Source organism: Zingiber officinale, chromosome 3A, assembly GCF_018446385.1.
Source record: "Zingiber officinale cultivar Zhangliang chromosome 3A, Zo_v1.1, whole genome shotgun sequence".
Taxonomy (NCBI): domain Eukaryota; kingdom Viridiplantae; phylum Streptophyta; class Magnoliopsida; order Zingiberales; family Zingiberaceae; genus Zingiber; species Zingiber officinale.
Genome location: NC_055990.1, coordinates 5,047,893 through 5,071,627, shown reverse-complemented (window position 1 = coordinate 5,071,627; position 23,735 = coordinate 5,047,893). Strand labels below are relative to the sequence as shown.

Below are 23,735 nucleotides of genomic sequence, written 5' to 3'. Positions count from 1 at the left end.
TTAAATGTGGTGATATGTGAGAGGATTTTTAGAAGATTCAACTTAAGGATCATTTGGAGACTCTTTACAAGGCTCATGTAAAGAATCATCAAGGGACTTTTAGGAGGCTGACATAGAGGATTATTAGTAGTCTCTTGAAAAGAATCAAGTAAAGATTGTTAGGGGCTTCTTTAGGCAGCTCGTGAAAAAGCTTGGTTGGAGGCTTCTAGGAAGACTAAAAAAAGGATCGATAGTAGGCCTTTTGGGTGATACAATTAAAAAGGTCATCAATCTTGGGATAAGGATCATTTATTAAGATAAACATTTTTTTTTTTTGCCCATTAAGATAAACATTTTAATCACATGTTAAGTGTTTCTCAATGAAAAACAGTTTTCAATGTACCCCCTTTAACTAAGGATTGGGCTTTAATTTTGGTTTCAAAGGCTCAAATTAAGAGGTTCTTTGAAATTATAATTTCAAGGGACTTAAGGTGTCATCAGAGGGCTATTTTAAAGTCTAAGTTATCAAGGAAGTTTTCTGCGATTAAGACATTAGTGGAGTTCTTTAAAGTCAAATCATTAGGGAGAAGGAAATCTTCTAGGATTTTAGGGTCATCGAAGGGCTCTTTTAAGGTAAGTTATCAAGGTTCTTTTTTTTTTTTTTTTTTTACGATCAGCACATTAGGGAATCCTTTAATATCAAATTATTTGGGAGATCTCCTAGGATTTTATTGTCATTGGAAGGCTTATTTAATATAAGTGATCAAGGGAATTTTCAATGGTTAGGTTATCAATGGGTCCTTAAAGGCTGAATCATTAGGAGTATCTTCTATGGTTAACTCAATCAAGGAATTTTCTAAGGTCAAGATTTGTAATTCAATTACAAGTTCATGAATTTTAGGTGAGGTGGAAATCTTCTATGGTTAGTTTATGTGTCGAATCCTTTGAGGCCAAATCATTAGGAGTATCTCCTATGCTTAAGTCAATTAAGGAATTCTCTAAGGTAAATTTTATATTTTTTTAGTAAGTTCATGAATTTTAAGTAAGATAGGAATCTTCTTAGGTCATGATCCTTTAAGTTTGAATATGTCTTCTATGGTTAAGCCAATTTGAGGAATTTTATCATGCCAAATTTTGTGGTTTAATTACAAGTTTATGAATTTTAGGTAAGGCGGGAACTTTAGGAGTACGTTTGGTTTAAATTATCATGCATAACCTTGGTTATGCATAATAAAGCATAATCTAATGTTGTTTGGTTCAACCTTTGAAATACTCATTCTTGGAAAAAAGTTTGGAAAAAGAAATTTGGAAATCTTTTTTTGTTAACTCGGAATCACGTAAAACCTCAACACTTCCAAGAGATCACATTCCAAGTTATATCCCCCATTTGTTGACATGGCGAACATATTCCATTACTTGGGAATCACTCATTTACTTGAACCAAACAGGATTAAATAACATAACAACCAAAGTTATCTACAATAACCTTCAACCAAACATGCCCTAAGAGTTATTCTAGAGTAGGTGTTATCTTTTGCTAATTTACATCCCTTTCAACTTGGGGTTGTGCATTTTTGGTCAATGATGTCCTAGATGTAGGATAGCAATCATCCTATAATGTTTCCATACCCTCAATATTATATTCAATCCCTTTTGCTTTATAATAGGCATCTAAGTAAACAAAAATAAATTGCATGGCCTTTTAATTTATAGTCCAAGGATCAACCTAGCTTCTTTGCTAATATCACAATGAATGCATAAATTTTAAAACCTTAAGTATTCTACTACGAGTATAATTGTTTTTTAGCCTTATGAATTTGTTATATAGTAGATAGTTAAAATATGGTGGAACGGATCTCTAAGTTTACAGGTTAGATTTCAGACCAATGTTTTATAGGTTCTTGAACACACCAATCACTAACAGCCTAAACACATCATCAAAATTTTCTAGTGGATCCACTACCTATGAATTGGCAAGTTGTACTCAGTTCAATAAAGTCAAACAAGTCTTCTATTTCAATAAACCAATCAATGATGCAACTTGAGTTTTCTTTACATATTGGACGATGTGATTTATGATCCATGGACCTACTATATGTATGAGAGTATGGTAGTAGAAGGTTGGAAAGGGATTGGTTGCAACTTCTCAAGGAAGGGAGATCCAATTTTTTTTTTTTTTTTTTTTGGTGGTTGATGGATGGATGGATGCACAGTAGAATGGGATATGTAGGAGTACATATTCGGCTTTGATACCACTAAAAACAAATCGTAACACTAAAATTACCAAAACTCAACTTACCAAAGAGGAAAAATATTACTAACTATAACCAATTTTATAGACCCAAAATAATAAAGCCAAGACTTATAAGGAAATAGATATTTTTTCTCTAAAATTATAACCAACTCTCAAAGGGTCTAATTGTTCTCTAAAAACTTTTAAAAATTAAAGAGCATATACAATTTTACACACTGAAATTTAAAGAAAATTTCTAAATAAATTCCCTAATCTCACACAGTCAATAATTCAGAAAAATGGCATGGGAATTAATTCCAATGGGAGGCCATGCTAATTAAGCCCAAGAATGCTTATGTTGTCAAGAGGAACTTGAATGGTGTTTGTATATATACATATATATGGAAAACCCAATACCAAAAGTATTTATCTCGCTACTGGGAAGAAAGAAATGAGAAAACTTGCTCATTTCTAGAAAACCATCTCAAAACATTATTTAAATAGATGGACACTGAAAATTATTGCTCATTATGATCATCTATAAAGAAAAGTGAGTCTTCTTGACACTGGCAATGGGCAACAAGATTGGACACACCAAAAGAGTTAAAATAAACCAGTGATGTTAATAGAGTATATTGATAATGGCATCATAGTTTGGATCAGAAAGACAAGCTTTGTCAAGCTAAAGTCAATGGAACTACTACAATGTGAAGAAAGAAGGAAAAGGATGTTGCGAAGATACTCACCGGAAGAAACTTGGATGACTTTTTCATGACAGCTAAAGTGCTACCAAGACAACCTGACCGCTGAGATGAGACAAATAACCAAGTTATTAAAAAAATGATACAAGCCAACTTATGTTGACACACAAGTCACCTTAATACTTTCTTTCCTTGTTGAATTTACAACCAACAAGAACATAATATGCTTATCTAAAATCCAAGCATGAGTTAGCCTGTAATAGTATAGTCAGTAAACAGTGATTCGAACCTGAGATAAGATCCATCCAACAAGCCAATCAATGTCACTTTTATGGTTGGAAATCACAAGAGCATGCTCTTTACCTACAAAACTCACCATGTTGAATCAAGGCACACCTATGCCCTCACTTTCATGAGAGAGAAAGAATCCTCACCCATTGCATCATAAGTTTTGGAATCTGCATGTAACTGGACCTGCCACCGTGAAATTTAGTTACCATTAATAAAGACCAATAAAATCTACAAGGGCACAAAACAATTGTCATGAATCCCAAGTTTTGTACATTACATACCATTGCAGTCATATGGGTAGACAAGAAACCATGACAGTGATCCTTAAACAAGAATAGATCATTTATGTAAGACATTTTCCTAACTTCTAGTCTTTGCTAACACGTGGGTGATTAAGCATTCACTCTGTCAACTGAGTTGATTCAACCTCACAAGAAAATCAATATATGACAATGCAAGCATTCATTGTTTCCTTGTGTACAGATTACTGTCACAGATAACTGCATCTTAGGAGTTAGCACATGGATCTTTTGAAGGAATAATCACCTATGATTCCTTTTGCATTCTACAAAATATCTTATGTGACATAGATCTATGTGAACAATAATAGGGTTTTGGATATAATATATTACAAAAAAGTGTTTAGTCTGTGTTAAAAAGATGGCCATCGTAGACACTCCCATCACTGACTTTACATACGTTGTGCCAATCCATGTGTGCCGAGACATGTTTATGAAACATCAACAATGTCATGTTGGTGTTGAAATCCTTCTCTTGATTATCTTTGTATTACTATCACCATCACTTATCACTCAGAAGTAATAACAGTGACCGAAATAACTAAATGAAATAGTGATGTGATACGGCAACTAATCAAACCAAAAAGAGTGACATGTTTCAACCAATCCTAAGCTATTGTATTAGGATATGCTGCCAAACAAAAGGCATTCTATTTGAATGCAAACTAGCAAGGAACAACCTGAGAAAAGTAAGGCATGGTGACTGTGACTACCATAATGCATGTACATGGAAATATTCAAAACAATATGATCAAGGACAAAGTAAAAATAGATCTAGTCAGGAACATACTTCAGCAAAAACCATAATGCAGTTGATGTAATAAAGAACGAAATGAATGATTAAAAAGCATGTAAGAGAACTAATAGCACAGCTGGAATACATTAACCTTAGAAATTATTAACTATATAAAAGATGACTGAATTTCCTTAAAATTAACACAACTCAACTTCTTCCATAGTATTTTTTTTTTCTTTTGCCTCATGAAAATTGTGTTGAACTCAAAAGAATTACAAATACAAACATTTTGACAAGTGGATCAGGGGAAAGCAGAAGCATCTAATCTGCCATTTTAAATTCTGTCCAAGAGGCGGGAATAAGTTTTAAACCAACTAACCAAGCAATGTCAAATTCCCAATGATTCTTAAAAAAGTCATCCTTCTTGTATCATTGAAAAGCTTCAAGGGGGCTGAGATACCTGTATTTCATTTTTTTTTTTCTCCCAATGTCATGTGCCTGTATGGTCATTGTAGGCAACTAGGCATAACTGTCATTCTTGTATTGCAACAGTAAGTAACCTACAAAGTAAGAACTAGGCTGGATTGTCATGTGCCATAGCTAGCTTTCACATGCCAGGAACACCATTATGAGCAGCACTTGCACTAAAGGGGCTATATTTCACGTTATCCAATGAACAAGTCATGGAACTTTGACAATTATAATGCAGATATTGCCTGTACATGTATGACGAACAAATATAAGATCTTCTCAAGAGAGACCCTATTAAAGCAAAATATGGAGCATGTGCTACTATTAAGTTAAACATAAAAAAGCTGAACACTATAGGGTACAAGACCAATGCATAGTATTCAAATCCCTCTTCCTATGGATGTTGTCACTCCAAATTCCACTAAACGTGAAGGCTTCTGCAAAAATGAACACCAATACGCCATCCTCTCCTCACCTAAATCAATTAGGGTTACCATGCAAATATTATTTCACCTCTTCTATTTCAACTAGTGTTAATGTAAAGTTTCCCTTAAAACCCAAGTACTATAAGAATCTTCTATTACTATGCTGAGTCATGCAGATGCCTCAAAGCTATCCCTAGTAAAATTAGCATGTCTTTGACTAGGAATGCTATATAAACCAGCCAATGCAATGTTAGATCAGTTGGTATACTGTTAATTAGACTTCTCTAAGACAAATAAAATCTGGATCGGCCCTCACTGACCTCCTAGAACTGTTCCCTGCTGGAAAGTTCTTGTTGACCATTATTCAAAACTTAAGTAGAACCCAAAAATTTGTGCTAAATGTCATATAGATGCTACTCGCATCTAATGGACCTCCATCTGTGATCTTTTATTGGCATACCAAAACTTCCTCTCCTTTACTATTCAATCATCATCCATGTATTAGAAGGAATGAATCAAAGAGAGGATGGCATTGGAGTCCTGATGCAGGAGGGAATCCAAAGTATTCAGATTTGCATTTTTTGGATTTTGTTAATTAGTAATCGATTAATTAAGTTTAGTTTATTTTTTATTAATTATATTTAATTTGATCCTAAACTTAGGGAACTAGGTCTTGTTAGTTAATTTATCTTAAATCTTAGGAAATAAGTCTTGTTAGTTAATTTTTTTATTTAGAGTTTTTTGAGAGTTTTGAGAGCTATATAAACCTATGCTTAGATAATGTTTAGACCAAGTTATTTTGATATTGAATCAATTGGTTTCACTTAAGTCACGTTATGGCTACATCCCTTTTTCTTTGCGCTGTTGATTTCATAATAAGTTTAAACTTAATTTAGGTTATTCCTTTTTTTATGTTACTTCTCTCTTGTTTGCTAATCCCTCTGCAATTTCACACCCAGAATAATAAACATATTTTGCCCGAAGTCAGTTGGTATCAAAGCTCATTAAGATCCAATGGAAGGTCATCGTGGATGTGGTTGTGATCGCAACAGACAAGTTCCGAATGAGGAAGCCCAGCACCGCGGTCGTAATATCCAGGATGTAATGATAATTGAAGATTTGCAAAAGGAAGTTGCGGAGTTATCCCAACCTCTAGTGACACAAGATCTTGAAGATAGTGAGGTGCATGGTCAAGGTTGTGATAGACAAGTTCCGGCTGAGGAAGTTTCACATCGTGATCGTAGTGCCCGAGATCTTAAAGGTCGTAAGTTATTTTATTTTAATTTGAATAAAATTTTTCTTGAGAAAGATATAGACAACAATATCAAAATAGTCGGTGATCCAATTTACGACGAAGACGAGACCGAGTTAACTAGCGAGTCAATTTATGATGATGAAGAAGTGGATTAAGTTGTGGATAAAGTTGATAGGGATTTTCAAATTAAGGAAGAAGAAAAATAAATTCAAGGTTCTGACATGGATGGTACTGTTGTTTGCAATACCGAAGAAAAAAGCACCGCTAAAACTTGTTCGCAGTTTTTTCAAAAACAAGATGCAAATGATCAGTGTGACGCAATAGGTTCTAAGGATGTCACTAACAATATAAAAGAGATCGATATGAATATTACAGAAGTCAAACCAATATCTACTGTCTCATCCAAATTGGATTCTTTCAACAGTGATTCTTCTTTATCAAAGGTAATGGAACATCAGCAAATTAACAAAGTTGAAGAGTTATGGTTCTGCGGAAGCAATTAAATCCAAGATGGACCTTCCACGCAACCGTTGGTGATGGACGCGATATCGCCTCTGGTTTTGAAGCAAAACTACCCCTGCATGTCATCACTGCAATAGTTCTACGACGATGGATCTTTTGTTGTGTCCTTCGACGGTTGCTTCCTCGTTTGCTCCTATGATGACGAAGTAAAACTCGTGAGCATGTCCGATTCCTCGGCCTTAAGGAGTCTTGGCGGGTTTTCAGAGTCTAGTACTTCCTTCACCTTGAGCCTTGATGACGGGTTCCTTTTCACTACTACCGACAACCATCAAATTCAAGTTTGGGAGCTCTCCTCTTGCAAGTGCATTCGTTCGTGGAAGGGATATGATGTTCAGTAAAGAGCATGGCATGTCAATCTTCTAAGGGATTTCCAGGTGGAGCAAACAGAATGGTTTGTGACGTAGACGATGGTGGATTTTGCCCACATTTCTTCAAAAGTCATCAGGGTATTGTGACATTCATCAAATTCCAGTTGAACCAATTACTGTTGTTCTCAGGCGGTGATGTTGCTACCGTTCAAGTTTGGAACATGTAATCTAAGAAGTGTGTTGCAGTGCTAGAAAAGCACTTCTCACCAATTACCTCATTGGCAATATATAATGATGGCTCGATTTTGCTAAGTGTTGGAGGAGCTAAGGTCGTGAACAGATGGGACTTGCAAGATTATAGCTTTAAGATGGACAAGAGTAGTGTCCATGATGTCGTGCTCATCAGCAGATCAATGAGGATTTTCATAGTTCAGCAGCTTGTAATAGATTTTGTCGATTGGGTACTAGATGATCTTCCTCCTAGGCTATCACTTGATACTACTTAAACTCGAGACCGAGTTCTCTTTAACTCCGAGCGACTGATGCAGGAGGAAATCAAAAGTATTCAGATTTGCATTTTTTGAAGTTTTTTAATTAGTAATCTATTAATTAAGTTTAGTTTGTTTTTTCTTAATATATTTAATTTGGTCATAAATCTTAAGGTAAGTCTTATTAGTCAATTTATCCTAAATCTTAGGGAATAAGTCTTGTTAGTTAATTTATCCTAAATCTTAAAAAATAATTCTAGTTGGTTATTTTTTTCATTTAGATTTTTTTTTAGATTTTGGGAGTTATATAAACCTATACTTAGATGATGTTTAGGACAAGTTAATTTGATATTGGATCAATTGGTTTCGCTTAAGACAAATTACGGCTACATCCCTTTTTCTTTACGCTCTTGATTTCATAATAGATTTAAATCTAATTTAGGTTATTCCTTTTTTGTGTTACTTCTCTCTTGTTTTCTTGTTAATCCCTCTGCAACTTCACACCCTAGAATAATATAAATATTTTGCTCGACGTCAAGTCCGCATCTACTTTTGCAACATCAGCAGATCAGTCCCACCATCCTTCAATTTTTCTGTTTCACTCTTGTCAATCTCTGGACCAGAGCAACGGCATACCTTCATAAAGGCCACTACCTCCCCTCTCAGTTCATGTTCGTTGCCCATCTCCACTCCTAGTGCTTCCATGAGTACTTTTATACCTCAAGGATCTTCTAGTCTCGGGAAAGAAGGGCATATTCTACCATGAATTGGATGCATCATTGCTTAGAGGTGGCTCACCTTTCTCACCACCACAATGATCTCATCATTTGTTTTCATTGCTTTGCCGTGCAGCATGGCCAAAGACAAAAGAGAACACGGTTGTGCCATATCCGCACGGTCGTGGCATAGGTCGTGCGGCGCCCGTGTCCTAACCTATAAAAGGGTCAAGAACCCTATTCTTGGAAGCATCTTTGGTTCGAGACTTCGTCCCTCTCCTGGAGAAAGGGTTCTCCCCTCCAGGGGAAACCCTAGAGCTTCATCCACCGCCATGCATTGACGTTCCGTCCATCTCCAAAGCAAGGAGGTATCCCCAAGACATCGGAAAACTCGGCAAGCATCTCTTTTTCCCCTTCTTCTCACATCAAGGATTGTAAGTATGCTTTACTTTATGTTTTGGGGTTGTTCTTCCCTCACAGTGGAGTAGATCTCCTTTTCTATGGATATATGGAGTAGTTTTGGATAGGGTTTGATGTAAGACTCATGTTTGTGCCTTTACTCGTTGGATGATTTCTCTTGCTTCGTTTCTATTTGATATGCATGAGACTTGTTGCCTTGTCATGTTAATTGATTGTGTCGGAATTGCTAATTTCGTAAAGAGAGGATCTTAGATCGTATACCTGAGCGGCCCTAGTGACAGAGTAACTCATTCACGAACATCTAGGATATTCCCTTGAAAGGAGAGGCAACTTCTCCACAAGGAAGTAAGAGACCAAACCAAACCCCTATCTCTATCCCTAATGATACCGATTAGATTTGTATTCTTGTGATCTACCGAGGCGCCCTAATGACAGGGTTAACCGTAACAAGATTTCACAAGAATCTTCTCTGATTAGTACTTAAGGATAGTAGCTTTAACTTTCGGCGAAGGTATGTTGATTGACTATGAGTAAAAGATAGAACATGATACATCAGGTTCCACCACAACGAAACTGAAATCCTAGAATCCATTTCCCAAAGCTCAATTCCCTCCAAGATTGATTCTCTCATCCTTCTCTTTCTCTCTTCAATCACTCTCGTTAGTTTGCAAGCGTCAAAGCCAACTTTCGATCATCTAGATAACTTACTTTGCGACATCTCTAGTGCTTAATCAACAGTCCCTGTGGTTCAACAATCTTATATATTACTGATGACGAATCCGTGCACTTGCGGAATCGTAACAATCTTCCATCTAGTCAACTAATTCATAGACCATCTACCGGCTCTTGCCAATCTCTATCAAATCAACAATTCTCTCCTAACTTTTTTTTATCAATTGATAATCATTGTTCACTAGTCATTGACTGATCTTGTCCTAGTCGAATGTCTAGTCAACTAATCCCCACTCAAAAATCTTTTGTTCATTAGCAAACCGGCTTGATTCAACTACTTAGTCAAATAAGAATCACCCATAAACTTTCATCTCACTTAAACTTCAACTTTGACCTACTTAACACACCATATAAACTTAACACAATATCCTAATTTAACCACTTGAGTCAATGAAGGGGAGTCTTGGCGCAATGGTAAAGTTGTTGCCATCTGACCAAAAGGTCACGGGTTCGAATCCTGGAAACAGCCTCTTGCAAAAAGCAGGGTAAGGCTGCGTACAATGGATCCTTCCCCGAGACCCCGCATGGCGGGAGCTTCGTGCACCGGGCTGCCCTTTTAACCACTTGAGTCAATCACGTATAGGGGTTTCAAAAATGAACCTTACCCGAGTCGACTCAAAAAATATTAGGTTCATGTTGGGGATTTTCGGATTCGGGTTCAGGTTGGGGGGTTTCGGGTTGTGTTAGGATCAAGTCGAGTTCTGGTTGACCGGCTTGACTTGAATTTAGGGTTTAATAGGTTTTTTTGAGGTTAAATCAAATTTTATTTTGAAAATTAAGATATTTTTTTTTATATCAATATCAAGGTTAGTATGATAATAATGAAGTATTGAGATAAAAGTGAAGAATTATTAGAAAAATAGTAAAAAAAATCATTTTTAATCGGGTTGGTCGAGTTATCCAAGTTCAGGTTTAGGGTTTTCGGTTGTGTTCGGCAAGGTTTAAAATTTCGACCCGTGCCGAGATTTCGATCCCAGACCAGAACGATACGGTTTCGGTATCGTATCGTGTCGTACCGATACTGTTTTGATTTTTTTTTTATTTATATATAGTAATTATTAGATAAATATATTTATTATGTATTGATCCGGCAGTAAGAATGGGGGACCCACAGATAGGGTCCCGTCCGAGCGGAACCCGAGATTACCCAGCCAAAGGTTTGGGTTTCCGACGCCAAAGCAGGAGAACTAGAGCCGAGTGACCGAGCGGAGGTGTCCGCTCGGCCGAGGACAGAATGGCCGAGCGGAGGTGTCCGCTCGGCCGGAATCGTGGCAAGGGAACAGTGGTTAGCCGAGCGGCCTATTCGCTCGGCTCAGGATATGGTATGTCAGCAAAGGCATGATGATTAGACTGTACGCAAGATGGCACTATTAAAGGCCCCACCATCACGTCACGGAAAGGTTGATACAGTAGTGATATGGCCTTATGGATGCCCTTCTGACAGGCCCACACCTAGGCATGGTCGAGAGCAGGTGATTGTATCAACAGTATGGTCTTATGGATGCCCTTCTGACAGGCCCACACCTGGGCATGGTCGAAAGCAAGTGATTGCTTCGATTGGTGTGCCCAGGCTCCTTTGAGAGGTCTATATAAGGCCTCCACTTCTTCAACCGAGGGTACGCGAGTCTTCATCCTGCAGCCACCTTCTTCGCCTATTCCCTTGCCTGACTTGAACGTCGGAGGGTCGTCGCCGGGATCTCCCCGGCCCGACTTCTGTGCAGGTTCGCCGGAGCATTCGAGGATCCAGCAGAGAGCGCCACATCTCTAGCGTCCGTTGACTCCTGGTTCGGACAGGATCAAATTGGCGCCGTCTGTGGGAACGCACCTGCATCCGAACGGGAACAATGGACGAGGCTGGACGACAACACACGGTGACGCTTTCGACAGAAGAACTCGACGCTCTAGTCGAGATAAGGGCCGCCAAACTTGTGGAGCAAAAACAGAAAACAGCAGCCGAACGACCGGAGCAACAAGCAACGTCTGCATCGGGTGGCCGAGCGGAAGCACCTCCAGCCACCGTCGCATTCCACCGGACGGGGTGAAAGAGAACAAATATAAGGCATCGTCAACAAGGAACGAAGGACCATAGCCGGTCGACCGAAGGTAAATTGGTCGAGTCAAGCGCTCGAGGACCGAAGGCCACGTGCAAGAAGCAAAGTGGTGTAATATGGCGCTAATTCTTTGCATATTTTCTGTTAGCCTGTATCCTCATAATGCAGGAACCAAAAGTGATAAAAAGGAGGGCAAAAAGCTTCGCCGAACGGAAGCGTCAAAATTAGCCTTAAAAACCGTCTAGCCCAGACGTTAAACCGTAGAGACGAGCCGACGTCTATAAACCCTCCGAGTGGAAGACCGTCTAGCCCAGACGTTAAACCGTAGAGACGAGCCGGCGTCTATAAACCCTCCGAGCGGAAGACCGTCTAGCCCAGACGTTAAACCGTAGAGACGAGCCGGCGTCTATAAACCCTCCGAGCGGAAGACCGTCTAGCCCAGACGTTAAACCGTAGAGACGAGCCGGCGTCTATAAACCCTCCGAGCGGAAGACCGTCTAGCCCAGACGTTAAACCGTAGAGACGAGCCGGCGTCTATAAATCCCCGAGCAGAAGGCCGACGAGCTCCGTCGTTAAAGATCGAGAGCCGCGCCGATCGGCTATAAATATCCGCGCCGACGAGCTCCGTCGTTAAAGATCGAGAGCCGCGCCGATCGGCTATAAATATCCGCGCCGACGAGCTCCGTCGTTAAAGATCGAGAGACGGGCCGGCAATATCCGCGCCGACGAGCTCCGTCGCTAAAGATCGAGAGTCGCGCCGATCGGCTATAAATATCCGCACCGACGAGCTCCGTCGTTAAAGATCGAGAGCCGCGCCGATCGGCTATAAAAACCGAGCGGAAAACCGACGAGCTCCGTCGTTAAAGATCGAGAGCCGCGCCGATCGGCTATAAATATCCGCGCCGACGAGCTCCGTCGTTAAAGATCGAGAGCCGCGCCGACCGGCTATAAAAATCGAGCGGAAAACCGACGAGCTCCGTCGTTAAAGATCAAGAGCCGCGCCGACCGGCTATAAATATCCGCGCCGACGAGCTCCGTCGTTAAAGATCGAGAGCCGCGCCGATCGGCTATAAATATCCGCGCCGACGCTCTATCAGAGAATAAGAAACCGCGGAAACCACAAGTATTAAAACATTTAGGCCCGCTCGGGCGTTGGTCCTTCGATACTTGGCGTTTGACTTCACACAGGCTAGATACGTGCAGAGCGAGTAGGCCCTCCCGATCGGATCTTGATTAATGGGTTAAGCTGATCGGCCGCGTGATGGAGAACACTTAGAGCATGACTGACTCTAAGAATGAACGTTAAGCAAACAGAAGAATGTTATGGATAAGGATCAGGAAGACGCAAGCAAAGACATAATTGCATTAAAGGGAAAGCATGCCGAACGGCAAGTACAAAAAGTTGCGCTGGGCGTTAGAAACGCAAAAGCAAGATAGAGACGAGGAACACTCTTCACTCGGGGTCTTCGAAGTTGAAGAAACCGTCCGGAATGTCGTCTATCATGGCCGCCAGATCGGGGGCGGGAATGTGCATTCCCGCAGGAAGGTAGCCACCCTTCTTCAAGTACGCCATGGTGACCTTAACCGCCTCGGCGAAAGTTGAGGAGACGTTGACACCGAATTTTGAGCCGAACCGCTCCGAGCGGAGGTATTCTTGGCGCGCTGCTGCTAGGCGACTCGGCTCTCCCTCCTTATATTTTCTGAGCGCCGCCTGGTCGTGGAGAACTTTCTGATCCACCTCCGCTTTAGTGCGTTGGACCGCCCGTCCTGCTCGGCCTAGTTGGGCTTCTAGCTTCAGATTGTCGATCTAGGGCTCGGACTTCACTTTCATCTTGTCGGATCAAGAATCGCCCGCTTCTTCCGGCTACTAGTCTCCGTCGCGCTTCTTCACCAAGTCTTCAAGTCGGGCCACCTCTGTAGCCGGTCGGCGGCCTTCTGCCTCGAGGGCTTGTTTCCCCGCTCGGCCGATGGACCCCCGAGACTTGGAGTTTTCCATGAGATCCTCCAGCCGATGGCTAGTGGCGATTTGCTCGGCCCAATCCTGTAAGAGAAATAATAAAATCAGAACCGAACAAGAGTACGGCACAGAAGAAAAATGAACTTACAGTGGCTGCTGCGTGGTTATCGCCAAGTCGCTAGGCGTCGTGAGGGCCACCCAATCTGCGATCCTCGAAAAGTTTAGCGGACCCGTCGAGGTTATTTCATGAGATTTCCGGATGGCAGACAATAAATATTCCTCCGATGGGAATCGAAGGGTAGTCTTGATGGTGGGTGGCCGGCCTCCCGCCGTCGCTGGCAGGACTCCCTATGGTTGAAGTTACCAACCGTCAGCGACGACGAGTCCGGGAGGAGAGCGGAGGGCATGCGGTGGCGAGGCCAGGGTCCCGATCTGCGACGGCGTGCGATCGGGCGACCTCGATCGGCGCTGTGGTTCGCCCTCTTGGGTCGGAGGAAAGCTGGGGTCTCTTCGACATTTCCGCCGAACTTCCAGTGGTGAATCCGGCCTGGGGACTCAACTCGGTGGAGCAGAGGAAATAGGATCCTCTGCTTCCGGAGCGGACTGCGCCCCCCCTCTCCTGCATCTGCCGGGCGGTGGGGATAAGACCCCGCTCGGCGAGTTCTTTTTGGTAGCCGCCTCGATCTCCACGGCCTTCAATTTCAGATGATCGGTAGCCTTGGAGCGCCACATGACTTCAGCTGCTGAAGAAATTAAAATCAGTTAGACAAAAAAGGCGAAGGGAGTAAAGAATCCTTACCCATGCGGTAGGGAGATTGGCGAACGGAGATAATCCAAAAATATACAACACCCCTTGAGAAGCAACTGGTCCTAGGTCGGCACAGCGGTCTGCCATTTGGTTCGGAATGCTGGCCGCTCGGGAAGTCGTATATAGAAGAAGAATTCCTTCCAATGCTTGTTGGAGGTCGGCATGTTCTCAAAAAATTTAAAGCCTATTCTACTTTGGAAAATAAAAGTACCCAACTCGGATTGTTTGGGATAGAAGAAGTAGTGGAATATTTTGGGGTCAAGTGGGATACTGTGCAGCCTAAAGAGGACGACCATCCCGCTCAGCAACCTAAAGGAATTCGGCACAAGTTGGCCGAGCGGGATGCGGAAATAATTACAAACTTCCAAAATAAATGGATGGGTAGGAAATCTAAGGCCGCCCTGGAATTGATCTAGAAAAAAACAAATGGTACCGATCGGAGGGTTATGGGGCCGATCGGTCGGGCCGGCTACAACTATTTCATGGTCGTCAGGGATCCTGTAGGTCTTAACAACGCGCCGGGCGCGCTCCTCATCGAACCTACTCTCCATACTCATATACCACGGACCGTGAGCCTGGGCAGCGGGTTCGGAAGAGCTCGCCATCTCGAAAAGACAAAAGGACAGCAAGAAATCGGAGGAATGGGAACGAAAGAGAGGCAAAATGAGTAAGGAAGACCTAGTAAGCGAAGAAAGAAGGCTCACTGAGAAGGAGACGGGCGGAAGAGATCACCGGTGAGATGGTAGCCGCCGAGAAACAGGAACTGGATCGCCGGAGGCCGTAGCAGTAGAAGAGTTAGAAGGACAAAGCACGAGCAAAGGTGCGGCAGAGGAGGACTGAGGCTTTATACGGCCGAAGTCGATCGGCCTCCACCGTCGGATGTAGGGCACAAGAGACGAGTTCATCATCTAGCCGTTCATTTCAAAACAAAGGGCGTCCCATCGTACGGAACGTCACCGCCAATAGAGACGAGCCACGTGGCGCTCTGTCACCGAGCACAATTAATGCGCCCATACCGCGCATGCTTCGGCTTAATGAGAAAGACTTGCGCAATTTTCAAGAGGATTTAGACAAGCAAATAGCCACGTTGGGCGCCAAGGCATATAAAGCGAAGAGCCGAGCGGCTAAATTCGGCATGAGGGCCGAACGGCTCAAGGGATATCAGCAGCAGCGATAAGGCGACGACCGCCAATCAGTCGGACTCACTGCCTCCTTCGACTAGACTTGAAGGGGAGGCAAGTGATCCGGCAGGGTGACCATGACATGTTGTCAGCGAGATTACCTCCCAGAGGGATATTAGGAGATATGGGAGGGGTCTCACTGATTGGCCGAGCGGAGTGTCCGCTCGGTCGGGAATCCCCGCGCTCGGCTCAGGATACGGTATGTCAGCAAAGGCATGATGATTAGACTGTACGCAAGATGGCACTATTAAAGGCCCCACCATCACGTCACGGAAAGGTTGATACAGTAGTGATATGGCCTTATGGATACCCTTCTGACAGGCCCACACCTAGGCATGGTCGAGAGCAGGTGATTGTATCAACAGTATGGTCTTATGGATGCCCTTCTGACAGGCCCACACCTGGGCATGGTCGAAAGCAGGTGATTGCTTCGATTGGTGTGCCCAGGCTCCTTTGAGAGGTCTATATAAGGCCTCCACTTCTTCAACCGAGGGTACGCGAGTCTTCATCCTGCAGCCACCTTCTTCGCCTATTCCCTTGCCTGACTTGAACGTCGGAGGGTCGTCGCCGGGATCTCCCCGGCCCGACTTCTGTGCAGGTTCGCCGGAGCATTCGAGGATCCAGCAGAGAGCGCCACATCCCCAGCGTCCGTTGACTCCTGGTTCGGACAGGATCATGTATAATTTAAAAATAAGTTATATATTAATTTTATATAAGTTTTCATTATTAAACAACTTAATATTGTAATAAAAAATAATCAAATATAGTTTTCTTTAAAAATAATCAACTTAATATTATCATAATATCATAATATGTTATCTTCCAAAATAATTAAATATGTATATATATAAGAATATAAATTGATTTATTAGAATTTTTATAAAAAATTTTAAATTTTTTTAGAATTTTTATAAAAAAAATAAAAAAAATTTTGAATTTTTTATAATTTTTTAAACAGTAAAAATAATTCGGAATATTATTTAATAAAATTTATTATTTTTATAAAAAATTAAATATATTTTTTATATTTTATTGAGATAATTTAATTAGGGTTTACGAAAACCTCTTTGAAATATCACAAACAAGTAGGAATTGCTTGATTTATTTAAAATATTAATTTTACATAAAAAAAACCCACGCCCGCCCGCGACGCGAGCCCACCCACGCACTCCCTACGCCCCGCGGACACCTCCGACAACACCGGAGGAGTCCGACGACACCTCCGGCAACGCTTTTGGCGGTGCCGAAAGAGTCCTGCAATGCTTTCGGGCGTCGCCAGAAAAATCGTGTTACGACGCCTCTGACACCCGCGACGCTTCAAGTGCCCTGCGAGGCTTCCAGCGACACCAGAAGCGTCTGGCGACTCTGCCGACGACAAGCACGCTTCCTTCTAGCGCGCACGCGATCTCTTCTGGCGCGTGACGCATGACATGACGAAATCGCCGCTAGTTTGGTGCCAGTTTCGGTGCGGTGGCAAAACGGTAAGTTTCGCCCATTCAGGCCCGACACAGAACAAAATGTTTACCCATGGTGTTCAGGTTCGAGTTGCTATTTTTTTTTAGATCCTTGCTTCAACCTGAACCGAACTCACCCGACCTACCCAAATTCACACCCCTAATCACGTACCTTTGACTAAGAAATTACCAAACATCAAAACATCTTTGTCTAACTCGAACAAGTTAGAGCACAATCTTTCCAACATTTATGTCGTATCACTTCTTGATTATGATTAAGTTGGAGGCAAATATTGTGAAGTTGAGTGCAAGGTTCATTATCTATGACTCTACATTGGTCATTTGTCTCAATTTTCAAGCCTTAAATGCCAACTTAGTCACCTATTCCAATGTGTGTCTAAGGGATCTCCCTAAGGCCAAGTGGCACCTATAACCAAAAAAGTAAAACTGCATTTTCATAGGTTGTTCTCATCAAAGATTTCTTAACACTCTTCTCAACATGGGTGTCAGTATAATTAAATGTTGAGTTTATGGATCTCCCAGTGGAGTATCGATGTTGATAGCACCCTTGTAATAAAGGGCTTCTTGCACTCAATAAGTTAAGGGGGCAATCAAGATCTTGTCCACGATCAAATCTCGTAACTCCATCTTTCCTATAACTTGTTTACTAAGGAAGTGATTGTGAGCACTCTTATCCTCGCGTCATTGCCAAGATTCATTCCCCTTTGTGATTAGATATTCTCATCCTCTCAATCCACATTGTCAATTATCATCTATAGCAATCAGATAGCAATAGCTTGTTCATCCTCTTAGTTTAATAAAGGTATTTTTGAGGCTTTAAGGATAATCTCCATCTAGGATTTAATGCTTCCTCCCTTTCCTCTGTGCTCGAGTGTTATCAATGCCTAGAGGAAGCACTCCCTCCTGTAGACAATATCAATATTTCCTGTTCGACACGGCCAATTTAAGAGTGGCCTTTTGGCATGCAATAAATTCTTCCAAGCAACGAGCTTCTACTCCTAAGAACATTTAGTAAGGCCCTTACTCAGATTCTTTTCTCCTCCTTCCAACTTGGATTTTTATAATCCTTCATTTCTCTCAATTGGCAACAACGACAACAAGCATGTGATGGAGCGCTTCTACTTTTGCCCTTTTCCCATGCACACGGCTACCATTGTAGGGTAATCCCAAGTTACTTGTGTTTGTTGGAACTCTAATTTTATTATCTCATACTCTTGTTGGGAAGCCCTTGGGATTAGAAGGTTTTATGTATTCAAAATTTAGAGAGAGTTTTGTTTGTGTGGAATAGGGCAACAACTTCATTAAGGAATTCTTTAGTATTTCCACTTAGCAAATTCCATCTCGACAAACATCACTTGAGGTGGCATGATTTTCCTTTGTGTTAGGGCCTTCCTCCTATCACTGATAATAGGAGTTATATACCATTATGGCTTAGAAAATAATTAGTTATGATTAAATCAATTCCAGAATCAAAGAGTCTAAATTTTTATACTTGGCCTTTCAGAGGGCGGGCTAAGTAATGGAAGTGAGTTAAATTTGTCAAATATTATTTGCAGTTTATAATGGTCAATAAATTCAGAACTGTAGGGGTTCATAAGGGCATGTTTTGACTCGTATAGCTGCTGGGAATTGAGTTAACTTTGCTCCTAAATGCCCTATGAGCAGCTCAAAAGGACCTCTGAATTTATGGGAGAGTGAGCTAATGACTAAGGAAGTTAAAAGCTAAATTTTGAGGCCTGCGGTGAATGTTTATGACAACTTAGCCTGTTGTACCAATTTGACAGCGGCGTATCAAGATCATAATCAAGTGTTAAACAATCTCTATTGTTCTTATAATGACACCACGATATCCAATTATTGTAAGCTTCAGACCAAGAAATTGGAGGGTGTAAAGTCCTTAATATTACTAAACTGATGTGTGGATTAATTTAGTGACTTTGGTAGAAAATCTTAAGTAACTGGAAGGACCTTTTCTTAGTTGATTGGCATTGTTCACTTAAAACATTCTCTTATGATTCCTATTTACATGTGCATCAGGCTCATTACTCATTGCTTAGATTTTTCATGTCATATGTGAATGTTAAGATCCTTTACTGTAAAGTCCACGTTGAATGTGTTCACTAAGCCTCTCACTTCCTCCAGCTGCATGATAACCGGCTCCACCATGGAGATGAGCAGAGAGGAGTGGCCTTATAGAAGGTTGGGGCTAGTTTTGGATAAATGCTAAAGAAGCAAATGAAGAAGAAAAAAAGTGAATGGAGTAACTGAAATTTGCATATGAAAGTGCTTATATATGTTTAATAACGGTAAGTGACTATCTGTAAGAATTTTTTAAGCCACTCAAACTTCATTTTTCCTTCACAAAGAGCTTTCTCTGTCTCTTTTTGCTGTAACTACATTTTGCTACTTCTATTATAGAGCGAGAAGAAGGAGAGCATTGGCACAACGGTAAGTTACTACCTTGGAGGTCATGAGTTAGAATCTCAAAAACAGCCTCTTGCAAAATAGGATAAGGCTACATACAATAAACCCTTCCTCAGGAAGAAAAAATACAATTTGAATCTCGCTCAAGTGCTCTTGGGTCAGTGTTAGCTTACCTACATTTTCTATCTTATCAACAAGTTGGACATCTCTGACCAGAGGAAGGAATGAAACCATGTTATGCTTAAATTTCAATGTGCTTAGAATTTATTAAAAAAATGGAGTGATGCCAACTTGGTAATTATTCCTTTCCCACATAAAGTGCTAGTTGAATCAATTAAAATCATTAATTGCTGCAACGCATGATGTGCTTAAGAGGAACAACTTAACTAATCTTATACTATGGTCCATAATATACTTGATAAACAAAACAAATAAAAAGAATGCTATGATAGAACCAAGGTTAGCTCGATAGTTTGCAACCACGAGTATTATGTCATCAATAATCACATGGGATTGGTAGTCAGTGTGGTAATTATTCCTTTCCCACATAAAGTGCTAGTTGAATCAATTAAAATCATTAATTGCTACAACGCATGATGTGCTTAAGAGGAACAACTTAACTAATCTTATACTATGGTCCATAATATACTTGATAAACAAAACAAATAAAAAGAATGCTATGATAGAACCAAGGTTAGCTCGATAGTTTGCAACCACGAGTATTATGTCATCAATAATCACATGGGATTGGTAGTCAGTGTGCGGGTTGTTGTGTTATAGTAGTGACGCCTATGTTGAGAATGTAATGTTGAGCATCCACACCACTCTGAATCTGATGCTTCTGAATGAATGCAGCAATATCTCACAATCCACTATGCTCAAGCGTATTAAAAATAAAGGGTTAACTAAAAATTATTGTGATGCAATAGTAAAACCTTAAGCTAGATACATATGTTAATGCTAATTACCTTTAATTGCTTACCATATTACTTTATACATATTGTTGTTTTATCCTACAAGCTATTCACATTCTGCATGACTTGCCTCTAGATTTATCAAAGGCGAGCACTCAAGAATCAGGATGTTGAATCAGGCCATTAAGGTTAGGTTTCTATACTAAAATCATCAGAATTGTATTCATCGTTGAGTAGTCCAGTTTTTTTTCGCATTTTGCTTTTTTATTGATTTCTTTCAGTAATAGTTGGCATATTTGTTAAGTCTTTGTTTCCAATTGTCTGTGTAATTTAAACAACTTACATTTGTTATATATTTGAATATTTAATTGCTCTAGCATTGTGATTGTCTATTCCAAATGTTGAAATCACTTACTGAGATGGGGTTTCAGTCCCTGGTCAAAACGAGAAATACAAGGCATGTTAGGCGCCAATATCAGATGGCAGAATGAGAAGTTCCATCATTGCCACCAGCACAAAATGAGATTTTGTGTCATCTTTAGGATGAGTCATGTGAACATATTTTTAATGTCATGTATTGGCACCTAGTACAAGAATAGAATTGTTTGATGACAAGTGGTCCCTAAATTATCCAGAGGAAGGGTGTCATTCAAGTCGTGACAAGATGATTTGGTGTTCTTGCTGCACTCAAGGTCAAAGTCTTCACATGTTGCTACTCAAAAAAACAAACTCAATACAAAGTCTTCAGTTAAGAGGTGTGCTCCTACAAGATCAAGACTGTGTGCTTTGTGCAAATGGAAGTTTTCTATTTAAAAGAAAATATTGTTCTCATCTTTTCTTTGCTTTTTCTGTTGCAGCTGTAGGCTTGAAAGCTATATTTGATTGCTTGAACTTTCGTTGGACTAGTAGTTTTTCTCATCAAATTCAGCTTTCTTGGCCGGACTCCCTGTCCAAATTCTTGCTTTATTCAGTACATAAATTATTCAAGCATGGTGCACATTGTTTGGAATGTTTGGAACAGATGATTTTTCAATTGTGATCAGTTTTCTATTCAAGATATGTTGCACAGTTAGGAAAGAGATACTGCAACTTCAGAAACTAAGAGCCTGTGCTGGTACATTAATCATACTCAAACGACAGTCAACAAACTTTTCTACCATATCCAGATCATGCTTCACCAAGCTGAAGATACCACATGATCGTGCAAGATTTATTTCTTCCAATGTGACATCTTTTTCTTGTGTTTTGGGATGTTTTTATAACTCGTTTTCGTTTATTCAGTCAAAACAATGGTTTAAGGTAGGTTATCCCGTACTTGGTACCTTTTATATCCATGCACTAGATAAGTTTGTTCACTAGTTTTCAGAAAAAAGAAACGTATAACAAAAGATATATTTTACTAGAACTTAACTGCAGCATGGTTGAGATGTTGAGTCCTAAGTAAATTAACATACAAAATAGGTAAAATCTGTATCCAGGCACAATACGTTATACCAGAGAGCAGTCCGGACAATGACCAGTGAAGTGAACTCTAGCCTCTTCAGAATATTACCTTGGCACCAGCCCACCAGTCAACAAGCCATATAAGCTGGAGCCACAGTAGTTCCGCTACCACTCTGTTAATCCTCCTGTATATGCTCTTCGAAAAAGGCCGTATTGTTATGAAAAGCGTAGCCTGCATTACCAGAAACCAAAGATACTGGTAAACAAAATATATACTGAAAAAAAAAAAAAAAAAAAACTTGCGCACGTAAAGAATGTGTATCATGCCACCAAAAAATGAAGTTAAATGCTTAGGAAAATAACACTCACAACAAAGAACAGAAGACGAAATAGCTGAGAGGAACAAAGTATTAGACGTAACGCAAACAAAATACCTAAAACTGCAACAATCCCCAATCATTAAACTACAAACTAGACCAAAAAGCAAGATAAAACGATAAGGAAAGAGGAATGAGGTTTACCTGAATGAGATTCACGATTAACCCTGGGAGAAGGAACAGAAGACCAAGAGGAACCACCACCAACGCCACGGCGATCGCCATGGCCGAGATCCTGCGAGACAACACGGACTCGGAAGGCGGCGAGAAACCAAGGAAGGTTTCGTAGATGAGTGCTGCGCTTTGTTCGCCGAGGATCCTCTCCTCGGGTATCAAGCGTCGGCGAGGCCCACCAGACTGGCCGTCTCGCGCATCAAATGCATCGATCAGAGAGTTCGCTGAGGAGACTTTATGAGGAGCGCGGAGACGGTGCTCACTTCTAACCGTGGTCCCACTGTAATCTCCGATTGGTGCATAACCGATAGCGGAGTTTCAGTTTGATTTTAGGACTGCTTTAGCGGCAAAGCCTGCTCCTCGGCAGCTGATCAACGTTCGGGTAGGCCCGACCTTGGGCCGAATCAGAACCGGCAAATCTGATAGTTGGAACCATTAGTTAACCGGCTATTCTGATCATTGGAACGGTTGTTCTAGCTATTGGGATAAAAACAGAAGAAATTTTTTATATTTTTTTTAGCAGTTGAGATTATTTGATCATTTTTTCAATGATTATAATTTAGTATCCGTTACTCTCTCAACTTTATAAATATAGAGCTCATTTTATTATTTTCACACACATCTTCCCTTCTCTCATTCTCAATTCCATAATATCTACACACTTTCATCATCTCGATCATTTGAGTCGGAGGGTAAGGAGGCTGAGGGTGAGAAGATTCATCATCTCGATATCGGAAGGACAAGAAAATAGCGAATCTGAACATCAATCTACTGATGATGAAACCAAGCAACGAATCTAACTGTGAGACTTGAAATACAAGGAAATATCGATGCAATTACTTCTCAGGTTTGGGAAGTTACTCCTTTAAAATCTTCCATTTCTACTAAACATTTTGACAAGATCACTCTCGTTGGAAGAATTACGTGTAAAAAATAAGCACTAGTGTAATATTTTCTACAAATTCCAAGTCTGCAGCATCTACGGATAGTTAAAACGACATCCAAAAGTGAAGCACTCGATATAATATGAAATCGACTGTGCTCAAGCACAATTATCCAAATTTTCCACGAATAGAAATAATAATTATAATTTTTTTATATTCTTCTAATAAATTAAAAAAAAATCATTAGGGAAGAATATCTTTCATTTAGTTTTGGATTTAAATATATTTTGAAGATTTTTTAAAGAATCTCTATCTGCTAAATGTGTTTTTAGAACTATACTTACAAAAACAATTAAATGATTAGTAAAACAAGGGGGGAAATAATTGAAGAATTTAATAAATTAAATAATAAAATTTCTTTATGTTCTGATATTTTGGATGATAATTGGTAAACACATTCATATATGAGTG

At 40.5% G+C, this 23,735-nt stretch overlaps 1 protein-coding gene across 1 annotated transcript in view; it reads right to left on the bottom strand.

Moving 5' to 3' along the window:
* Nucleotides 1–22,674, bottom strand: part of LOC122051078 (1-acyl-sn-glycerol-3-phosphate acyltransferase PLS1-like) — a 49,542-nt gene extending 26,868 nt beyond the window's left edge. Inside the window, exons 1-5 of the mRNA XM_042612024.1 lie at nucleotides 22,351–22,674; nucleotides 21,939–22,061; nucleotides 3,348–3,387; nucleotides 3,203–3,276; nucleotides 2,959–3,018 (exon numbers count right to left, since the gene is read on the bottom strand). Coding sequence (XP_042467958.1) covers nucleotides 2,959–3,018; nucleotides 3,203–3,276; nucleotides 3,348–3,387; nucleotides 21,939–22,061; nucleotides 22,351–22,431 — 378 coding nt within the window. The 5' untranslated portion in view covers nucleotides 22,432–22,674. The remainder of the gene's footprint in view (nucleotides 1–2,958; nucleotides 3,019–3,202; nucleotides 3,277–3,347; nucleotides 3,388–21,938; nucleotides 22,062–22,350) is intronic.
* Between the last annotated feature and the right edge of the window lie 1,061 nt (nucleotides 22,675–23,735).